This window comes from Grampus griseus, assembly GCF_964374135.1.
Source record: "Grampus griseus genome assembly, chromosome: 16".
NCBI classification, from domain to species: domain Eukaryota; kingdom Metazoa; phylum Chordata; class Mammalia; order Artiodactyla; family Delphinidae; genus Grampus; species Grampus griseus.
In genome coordinates this window covers 40,048,205-40,059,397 of record NC_139010.1, presented here as the reverse complement: position 1 = coordinate 40,059,397, position 11,193 = coordinate 40,048,205, and the positions used below count along the sequence as shown (strand labels likewise).

Here is an 11,193-nt window from a genome sequence, read left to right as displayed (position 1 = left end):
TCGAGTGTGGGCCCCTGCTCCCGACGCTAAGGTCCCCCCACACAGCAAGCAAGACCACGGGAGGAGCCAGATTCCACCGGGGGAGCTGGAGGGGCGGAGAGACACTCTGAAAGGGGGCTGTGCGTCCCTGAGGCCTTTCTAAGTGTGGGGCTACAAATACCTCAGTGGGAAAGGGTGGAAATTTTAAACTCAAGAGCCCTCTTGTGTTTGGAAAATAGTTGTTTTAGTAAAATAACAACAATACAGTCTTTCCCATTAGTTTCCAGTAAGCGGCCCAGTGTTTTTCCAGTGCAGCAAGCCCTATGAAAAGTGAGTCACGTGTGATTTCGTGCGCCGGTTAGCACCCTCGCGCCACGCTTTCCAGTGCTCTGCTCACGGGCCCCGATGGACGCGTGTATCTGTTTTGTAGAAGTGCATCCCTGTGCAATCCAAGGCCAAAGTTCAGGGCGTGTAGCTCTAGCGGCCAGGGGCCACATCCTTGGGGACCTTTCGGAAGGGAGGCTGGGGGTTTCCTTGGCGCCCCTGGCACTGAGTCTGCGCCTTCTGCTTGGTGTTGCTGCCCCTCAGGGCACACGGCTGCCGTGCCAGCGCCTCCACCAGCTCTCGCCTCCTAACCCTCTGTGGACCAGCAGAATATTCTCCCCCTCTCATCGCCGACCAGGAGTTTGGTCTGGTTTCTTGGGAAGAGAAAGAACAGACAAGCACGTTAGAGCAAGCCTGTGCAGCCTGCGCGCACGGTGTTACAACGTGGGGCTTCAGTCCAGGACCCCAGGAGCCTGTACCTGGCCTCCACCCGAAGCGGGGGGAGCTGACCCACCGGAGAGTCTTTTGAACCGGGGACAACTTTGAACTAGGAGGCTTGTGGCTCGCAAAGCACTGAGGGGACGCTCCCAGAGAGCAGGGCTCCAGGGAGGAGGGCGAGGCCCTCAACTTCTCCCTCGAGCTGATACGCAGTCAGGCTGGTGGGTAGAAGGAAGGACAAGTTCTCCAGCAAAGAATTAGGGCTCAGGGCCTTCTGTCCCTACCCACAGACTCCAGCCTGAGCCACCCCGCCTCAGCCCGGCATTCCCACCACCACGGACCCCAAATGGCCCCCTCCAGGGCAGGGAGGGAAGGACAGTGGCTCCTGAAGGTCTGGCCCCCCGAGACTACACTCCTAGTGAGTAGAATTGGCTAATGACAGTAAGCACCGCCACCGGGTAATTGTGAAAAATAAAACAATGTAGCCAAACGTCAAACGTCGTATCTGACACTTGTCTATTCCACATTGGCTTAGAGCCCTTGAAAGGCAATTTCTGTAACGTAGGATAATCATTATACCAAATGTTAACCATTGGCAGTGGACCTGAGGAAAAAAGTCCCTCTTTAGGATAAAATCACAAAACAATATACTTTTACCTCCTGATTTCTTTATGAATTCATAGATATTCAAGAGAGTGAGAGAGAGGAAAAGCAAGAATGTGTGTGTCAAAAACCATTTCCTAGGGCCCTACGCGGCCGCCTCGCCTGTATGCTGTATATGCTGGGCCCCTCTGGGTTCCTGGGTCCCTGTAGCAAGGCCACCTCCCAGGGCCAGGGAGGCCTGAGCAGAACAGCCAGGGCTTTCCTAGGGGTGGCACAGCGCCCTCTGCTGGAGGCCGGGAGCAGCCAGCCCGTCGTTACCTGGACACAGCCAGAGCTGTCACCGCAGAGCTGGCCTTGCTGGGCTTCCCTGTCAAGGCAACGCTGACATCCAGCTCTCTGCAGAGGGCAAGATTCTTCTCCCACCTGTGACCTGTGAGGAGTGTGCGAGGGGAGTTAGAAAACCCAAGCGTTTTCACACACGTGCATGTGTACGTTTACACGCAGGGCCACAAACACATACACATATATTTATATTTGTGGTCAGCAACTTGTTAAATTGAGGGGGAAAATATATTTAATCTTGGTCTGTGCTGTTGCAAAAAGGGCCGTCCCAATTTAATTTGCAGGCTGTGATAGTTACATGTGCTGACGTGCTGCGGTATCCATTGTGTACCAAATTGGATTTGTGTATTATTGCTTTCTAAATTGCATGCCTAGTTCAGCAAAATTGTTCATCAGTGTTTACTGGCTTTATGCTTAATAAGATGCCCCACAATACCTTGCTGCCAGGAATGTAATGCAGCCCATAATTGCTTAGTAAAAATAAATTACATAAAGTCGGCATTATCAACTTATCTAAATCCTCTCACGCCACAACCAATAATTAAATGCAGAGAACGTTTTTTCAAAAAATATAACTCAATGATTGTTACTTCAGTCATTTTAATGACTGTATTTGGGGACAGACAGTAATTGCTTCTTGGAGGGTGAGGTGGAGAGACGTCAGCTGGGTCTGTCTCTGCAAAGTCACTTGGTCGGAGTCAGGGCAGGAGTGGTGCAGCTGCCCCAGCTGTCCCAGGGTGGCAGGCAGCTCTGTGCATTTTGTGTTTCTGCAAAAATCCAAAAACCAAGCTTTTCCCAAGCATTTTTTATGTACCAGATTGAGCCCAAATCTATGGAGCGATTCCCAAAATAAATTGGACTCAACTGGGTTGGTCCTTGCTGCAAATGACAAATAAATGAATTCCAGGCAGAAATCAGATTACATCTGCACACAAATGCAGTAACCTTAATATCCTCAATACCCTCAAAGAACTCCTTTCTTGCCCCTTAAGGTATTTGAGGAATGCAGTAATAGACACACCAAGAGACGTGCAAACATCTGTGTGTCAGGCCCAGTACTGGTCCCCTTCCAACAAAACAGTTATAAGCAATATTATGAGAACAAGCAGCCCTCCGGTGGCTCAGGCCTGTAAACCTGCACGTGGATTTGCTAACTCTACGCGGTGGCCCAGCCTGAGTTTTATGAGTATGTCTGTGCCCTTGTGTCATTTCATCCAAATCCTCCCTTGAACTGTAACTGCAACCCTGGCAGTTAATTCTACTTGACAGCTGTGACCTCAGGCAGGTCAGGACAAACAGCATGGGAAGGATGTGGGCCTGGGGCTCCTGTCCACCTGACACCATCTTGTAAGTCCCCTAATGTCATCAGCTGGTGTGTTAGGGGAGAAGTCTCTTAGTAGTCCAAGAAAATGATAATGATGAACTACATTTTGTTGAGTAGATCTTGGACTACGTCTATTATCTTTCTGTCATCTGCTTCCTACGAGTTAGGATGTACAGGAAGTACCTCTATTGATGAAACTGAGGGCCTAAGAGGTTGCTGGAGACGCAGCTGGGTCTAGAGCCTTGTTTCCTGATTTTCATCTTCTCATTTCACGAGACCCCATTCCCAATGAGCACAGCCTTGTCCATCCTGAGTAGAAACCTGTGAATCCATTGGCACTTCCAGAACCAACGGAATGGCTCTGAGGTGCCCTTTGTCTGTCTGTCCCACCATCCATCCACCCACCCACGCAACCAGCATTCCTGCTCAGACATCCACTTATCAACCAGGGGCTGAGCTAATACCTTTAGCTTATGGGAGTTTGGAAGCTTCAGAAGTGGGTAGCTGAGCCCAAGACTGAAGTGGTGTGCTCTCAAGCAGGTGTGCCACAGAATCTCTTCATGAACAGGCAGAGGATAAGAACCTCGTACTTGCTGAGTGGGTGGAGGCAGGGGAGAGAGTTTGCTCCCTGTTCTCCAAAGAAGTGCCGTGAGTTCCCTAGAGTGCGCAATCCTCACGCGTCTCTTTTTACACTAAGATGGGCTGATTCCTTGTGGTCCCAAAGGACCCTAGAGGTCTTAGGACCAGTGAACTGAATCCACAGTGGTTGTAGATTCTTGTAGGGTCACCACTCTGGTTGGCCCAGGTTGTGGACAAGGGCTTCCAGATGGTGTTATCTTGAGGAAAGGGATTCCCATGTAGATCTCAGGACCTAGTAGGGGCTGAGCAAATGCCCCTCCTATGTGAATAAAGAATCCATGAATCAGTGACTAAATGAATCAAGGACGTGCAGAGCACATTTCAGAAATGAACTAACTAAAAATGGCTACTCCCTTTAGAAGGCAACCCTCCACAACCTGGAAAATTCTCTCTAGTGGATGTGGGTCCTGAAATGTAGAGCAAACCAGAAGGACTCATGATGACAGGAGAGTTCTCACATCATGGTAACGTGCTTTCTTGAATCGTGGGCACGAAGAAGGATGTCTCAGTTCTGGGCCAGAACCTTTGGCGAAGACAGAACTGAGAAAGCTTGGCTGCACTGGAGGAGGTGATGGCGGGGCCCCAGGGAGGTGAGAAGAGGAGGTGACGGCCTTGGTGGTGAGGTTTGTGCCTGTGCTCATCCTGGAGGGAACGGGCTGGTGCCGGTGGCTGAGCTCGTTCTGGCAGTGGGCGTGTCTACTCTGGCGGCAGAAATGAGAACGATAGTAGTAATGCGCTTCTGGGTCACTTTGGGCAAGTTGCTGGACTGCTCCTTGCCTCAGTTTCCTTATTTCTCACACAGGTGTCATCGTAGTATCTTCCTCGTGGGGTTGCCGTGAGAAATAAGAGAATGCACGGGAAGCATGCACAGTGGACACTGCTCACGGTCATCTCTCTCCCTCACAGCTCTGCGATGGTGGCCATGGTGGTGCTGGTGCCAGAGGCCATGATGGCAGAAGGGAGAACGGATTTTCTTGTTTCAGGCCCAGCTGCCACAACCAAAGAGGGCTCTGCTGCAGGACGGTGGTTCTCTTACTTCGGCGACACCACCACTCACCTGGGGACTTGTTAGACATGGGAACTCTGACCACCTCCAACCTTTTCCCTGAGGTTGGGTTGAGAACAGGTCCCGGATCTCAATGTTCCATGAGCCTCCTGGGCGATGCTGACGCAGATGATCCTCAGACCCACTTTGAGGAACTTGCCATGGAGAGTAGCGGGGCTGAGTCAGGATCAGCAGGGCAGACGGGGGCCTATGGAACCACTTCCTCTCCCCGGGACACAGCAAAGCCGTCCCTGCTCCTGTCTGCAGCCTGGCAGTCCAGGCCAACAGCCAGCTGGATCCAAGTCCTGGGCTGGGGAGTTTGGCATTTAAGAGTCACCCAGGAAGACGGAGAGCATCAAACCAAGCCCTGCTGGGTGTGTCCCCCTCCTGGGGCTCCGGAGCCCCACAACCACCGTCACCAGTGTTCACACGCCCGAGAAGCATCCCAGAGCTCGCTGACCCCTGCAGCATGAGTCTGGTGCTCAGGGAGGCTTTGAAACACCGCTTCACACTCCACCAGCAGCTCTCGGGAAACGTGCTCCTCACCTGCAAGCTTGGCAACATCCCAAGAGACTCAATGGCTTCCCTGGGCTCTGCAGGCCTGGATGGAGCTGCAGCCCTCGGGCCAAGGAGAGGAGAGGGGAGGGAGGGCTGAGCAAGCCAAGGGCGCCCCACAGGCATCACTAGCACAGCAGTTACCTCTGGGGCTTGGAGGTGCAGCCCAGGGCCCCTCTGGCGCTGCCTGCTCAGGAACAGACATCTTCAGCTCCTCGGTCTTCCAGATCTGTCCAGAACAGAGAACACGCCATGGGCTGGGGCAGTGAACCTGTCTGCAGGCTCGGGGCCCATCCACTCCTCCACACCTGGGGGACCCTGAGGGAAGCGGGGCATGGCCCCCTCTCACTTTTGATGTTGCCATATTCTCGGGAGAAAAGCCTGCTTAGGCTTCAGCTTCCCTGTGCGGAGGTTTGGCCGAGCACAGCTGTAGCCTGGGCGAGTTCCCTCCCCACCTCTGGGTCATGGGGCATCTCCCCGACCCCTTACCTACAGGGACGAGACTCAGCAGCCAGCTTACTATCATCTTACTCAGCTAGTGCCGTCCTGTCTGCCTGCCACCATCCCTGGAAGCCTCCCTCACCACTCAGCAGCAGGGCCTCCCGTCCTCTGTGTCTGGTCCTTGGTCCCAGGCCTGAAGTGGGCGCCCTCAGGCTGAGCAGAGACGGCACCCCACTTGCTGAGCCTGGACTTTCTGTCCCCACAGGACAACGAGCAGCCTCCACTTACATGCTGCTGTGAGCGCCGTGCCGGGTCTAGCCCAGTGCCAAGCCATCCCGGGAGTCACTGCGCTGCGTGGACGAGGGCTGAGCCCCTGGAAGACTCACGCTCCTGCGCTGGGGGCCCCACGAAGGAAAGGCAGCTGCTGCCCAGCCGCCCAGGCTCCTCTCACGGACCCACAGTGCCGACCACGACCCACCCAGCCTGGACTTCCGTTGCCTCCTCATGTTCTGGCCAACCCAGGACACCCTGCTCTCTGCAGCGACCCTGGCCCTCCCAGCCGACGGATGGGGCCCTGTTAGGAGATTTCTCGGGGGGTTCCCCTCAGTCAACTCTCCTGTGCACGCACGCTGGTGCGCCGGCCTGCATGGCCTTCTCCATATGCCCCGACCTCTCCTCATCCTCAGGGCTCCGCTGAAATGCCACCACTCTCTGCTGGAAATAAATCCATGCTCCCCTTGGACCCCCACCACGCTACTCATTCTGCTTCCTGACGCATCACCTCCATGATTATTCTGAGACTTTGGGCGTGGAGGCTCCGGGAGGACAGGGCTGCGTTTTAGCCGTCCTGGCACACAGTGAGAATTCAAAGGGCATTTTCTTGAATACCTAGTGGCATTCAATTGACATTTCGTCTCACAAACTGTGGATTTCAAGTGCCAGTTTCTTGAGTAGGGCTCTTAATTATTCCTTATCTTATTCATTCCTTCCTCCTCCCTGTCAGTCTCGGAAAAATTACTGTGTTTTGTTCTCCGTGCTACACCTCCCACCTCAGTGTTTCTCCTTCGTTGTCTTCTTGGTTTCTTGATGATCTCTCTGTCCATGGCCCTCCTCAGAGGATCCATGGCACTCTTTGATTATCCCAGTCATAGCATGAACCATATTCATGTATTTTCTGTTTGTCTTCCCTTCTAGAATGTGAGCATCTTGAGGACAAGGGCCTGTTTATTATTAATCTCTGTGTCCCCTACGGCTTGTAGGAACTTGGTACAGAGCCAGAGTTCAATGAATGTTAGGTGGATAGATGGATGGATAGTTGCAGGGACATGTGAGTGGGTAGATGGGTAGGTGGAAGGATGGATGGAAGAATGAAAGGATGGATGAATGAATGGAATAGTGAATGGATGGATGAGTAGGTAGAGAGATAAATAGTTGGATGGGTGGATGGATTAGTGGATGGATGGATGGATGAAAGGATGGCCCAAATGTCTCTTTTCAGTAATGGCCTATGTTCTTATGCATTTGACCATTCAGCTTTTATACCTTGTGACAGTAAGTATGTATTTCATTGTATGAGTATATGTATGTATAAAATTTTATATAATTTTATCTATTATATAATTTTATGTATTTACTTTTTGCCTGGAAAGAGCCTTGCCTTTGCCCTCACTTGCTGTGTGGGGACGTGGTCTGGGATGGTCTTAAATGCAGCCTGCAGATTTGACCCTTAGAGGAAGTGGGTAGAATGGAGATGAACACATTTCTTGTACCATGCCCTCATCCTGCCCAAGACACACCTACCCGGACCACGCCATCCTGACTCCCTGTGATGATGGCATGGCTCGTGTCCCATGCTGGCCCCTCCATCACGCAGCAGCAGGTTATGACTCCTCCTGGGCCCCAGGCCGTGGTAATGCTGGCCAAGGGTTGTCCGTTGACACTCCACAGCGACAAGTGGGCTCCCGCACAGGAGACGATGGTGCCCTGCAGCAGTGAGAGCGGGCTTCACTTCAGGCAGGAGTTGCTGCCTCCCCATCTGCCCAGCCACTCGGTCTGTACACATAAGCACCCTCAACGTGTCATCTTCTGAGGACTAACCAAGGTACTCCCAGACCTCCTAAGATACCCACTTCTTCCCAGCAGACTCATAGGTCTGCTGTGTTTTCACACAAGTGTACATTTCTGGTTCTCTTCATACTGCAGTCAAGTGTTTGGATACTGCTGTCCCCAGCTCAGACCGGCTGGCTCACCCTTTGGGCTCCTCCCACAGCCCTCTCCCTGGCAGCGTACTGACTGGCATAGAAGACCCAGCCTGCACACCACCCCTGGCCTGGACACAGGGTCCACACCTGGCTGGCCAGCCCTGTCCCCATGAAGCAGCTTTGGATGACACCTGGTGGAGGGCAAGTTACAGAGGTTTGAATGACTGCATGTGGCTCATAAAATGGGGCAAACTTCCCCCCACCGTCCCAGGGGGAATTTCTGAGGAGAAATCTGCCCATTGCATCTTCTGAAATGTTTATGTCCAGAGTGTTTTCTTCTCAAGTCCTTGTCTATTTTGTGCCCAACAGAGTAGCGGTCACTGCCACCAAGGACCCACCAAGGACCCCAAGAGCCATCTGGGGCCATGCCTCTGAACCCTGCCCTGACCACAGCAGGGATGTAGGGAGCTCCCTGCCCCTCTGCAGCCCTCTGGGCTGGGCTCCATCATGTCCTTTCCTGAATCGTTTGGTGGAGTCTGCCTGAGGCCAGGGACCATGTCTGATACACCTCTACCAAGCACCCAGCGCGGGGCCCAGCAGGCACTCGGTGAGCTCAACCAGCTCCAGGACAAGCTGAGTTAAACAAGTTGTGGTCCTGATATCAGTCTTCTCTGAGGTCTGGGGACATAATTCCTTATGAATTTATTTTCTCCCAGATCAGGGCTTGGTGGTTTCCCCAGTATATGCACCCATTCATCCGTTCACCCACCATCCGTCCATCCATCCATCATCCATCCACCGTCATCCATGTGCCCATCTAATATTCATCCTGGATCCAAGCCTATCTGGATCACCACTTTCAGCCAAATTAGCACCAGGAGGCTCCTTCATCATCTCTTCCTCCTCCTGTGGTACCCCTGCTCAGTCTGTCCAGGCTCCAGGCCCCTAGGTTTTTCTATTAGCAGATGCAGAGTCTCTGGATCCTCAGAAAACCCTATACCCTATGATGGGGATTCCAGTGTAGAAGCAGCTCCACACTGAGATAGATACATATATATCACTGATGTATGTATACACTGATATATATCACTGATGTATGTATACACTGATATATATCACTGATATACGTATACACTGATATATATCACTGATATACGTATACACTGATATATATCACTGATGTATGTATACACTGATATATATCACTGATGTATGTATACACTGATATATATCACTGATGTATGTATACACTGATATATGTATATATCACTGATATATGTATACACTGATATATATCACTGATGTATGTATACACTGATATATGTATATATCACTGATATACGTATACACTGATATATATCACTGATGTATGTATACACTGATATATATCACTGATGTATGTATACACTGATATATGTATATATCACTGATATATGTATACACTGATATATATCACTGATGTATGTATACACTGATATATGTCTATATCACTGATATATGTATACACTGATATATATCACTGATATATGTATACACTGATATATGTATATATCACTGATATATGTATACACTGATATATATCACTGTTATATGTATACACTGATATATATCACTGATATATGTATACACTGATATATATCACTGATATATGTATACACTGATATATGTATACACTGATATATATCACTGATATATGTATACACTGATATATGTATACACTGATATATATCACTGATATATGTATACACTGATATATGTATATATCACTGATGTATGTATACACTGATATATATCACTGATATATGTATACACTGATATATATCACTGATGTATGTATACACTGATATATGTCTATATCACTGATATATGTATACACTGATATATATCACTGATGTATGTATACACTGATATATGTATATATCACTGATATATGTATACACTGATATATATCACTGATGTATGTATACACTGATATATGTATATATCACTGATGTATGTATACACTGATATATATCACTGATGTATGTATACACTGATATATGTATATATCACTGATATATGTATACACTGATATATATCACTGATATATGTATACACTGATATATGTATATATCACTGATATATGTATACACTGATATATATCACTGTTATATGTATACACTGATATATATCACTGATATATGTATACACTGATATATATCACTGATATATGTATACACTGATATATGTATACACTGATATATATCACTGATATATGTATACACTGATATATGTATATATCACTGATATATGTATACACTGATATATATCACTGTTATATGTATACACTGATATATATCACTGATATATGTATACACTGATATATATCACTGATATATGTATACACTGATATATGTATACACTGATATATGTATACACTGATATATATCACTGATATATGTATACACTGATATATGTATATATCACTGATATATGTATACACTGATATATATCACTGTTATATGTATACACTGATATATATCACTGATATATGTATACACTGATATATGTATATATCACTGATATATGTATACACTGATATATATCACTGATATATGTATACACTGATATATGTATATATCACTGATATATGTATACACTGATATATATCACTGATATATGTATACACTGATATATATCACTGATATATGTATACACTGATATATGTATATATCACTGATATATGTATACACTGATATATATCACTGATATATGTATACACTGATATATATCACTGATATATGTATACACTGATATATATCACTGATATATGTATACACTGATATATATCACTGATATATGTATACACTGATATATATCACTGATATATGTATACACTGATATATATCACTGATATATGTATACACTGATATATATCACTGATATATGTATACACTGATATATGTATACACTGATATATATCACTGATATATGTATACACTGATATATGTATACACTGATATATATCACTGATATATGTATACACTGATATATGTATATATCACTGATATATGTATACACTGATATATATCACTGATATATGTATACACTGATATATATCACTGATATAGGTATACACTGATATATATCACTGATATATGTATACACTGATATATATATACATATATATATATATATATGTATTAGTCTATCACACACACACACACACACACACACACACACACACACATGTTCCTGACAGGCTTATCTTTGGTAGCCAGCATGGAGGGACAAGCAGAGGCACTTCCTGCCTTGGAGACCAG

General features: G+C 47.4%; 1 protein-coding gene across 1 annotated transcript in view; it reads right to left on the bottom strand.

Annotated features, from left to right (window-relative positions):
* Positions 1 to 260: 260 nt before the first annotated feature.
* WDFY4 (WDFY family member 4) overlaps positions 261 to 11,193 on the bottom strand; it is a gene marked incomplete at its 5' end in the record, with an annotated part of 260,170 nt that continues 249,237 nt past the window's right edge. The window contains 4 exons of the mRNA XM_082672941.1: positions 261 to 677; positions 1,663 to 1,774; positions 5,394 to 5,478; positions 7,491 to 7,673. Of these exons, the coding sequence (XP_082529067.1) occupies positions 611 to 677; positions 1,663 to 1,774; positions 5,394 to 5,478; positions 7,491 to 7,673 (447 nt within the window). The 3' untranslated portion in view covers positions 261 to 610. The remainder of the gene's footprint in view (positions 678 to 1,662; positions 1,775 to 5,393; positions 5,479 to 7,490; positions 7,674 to 11,193) is intronic.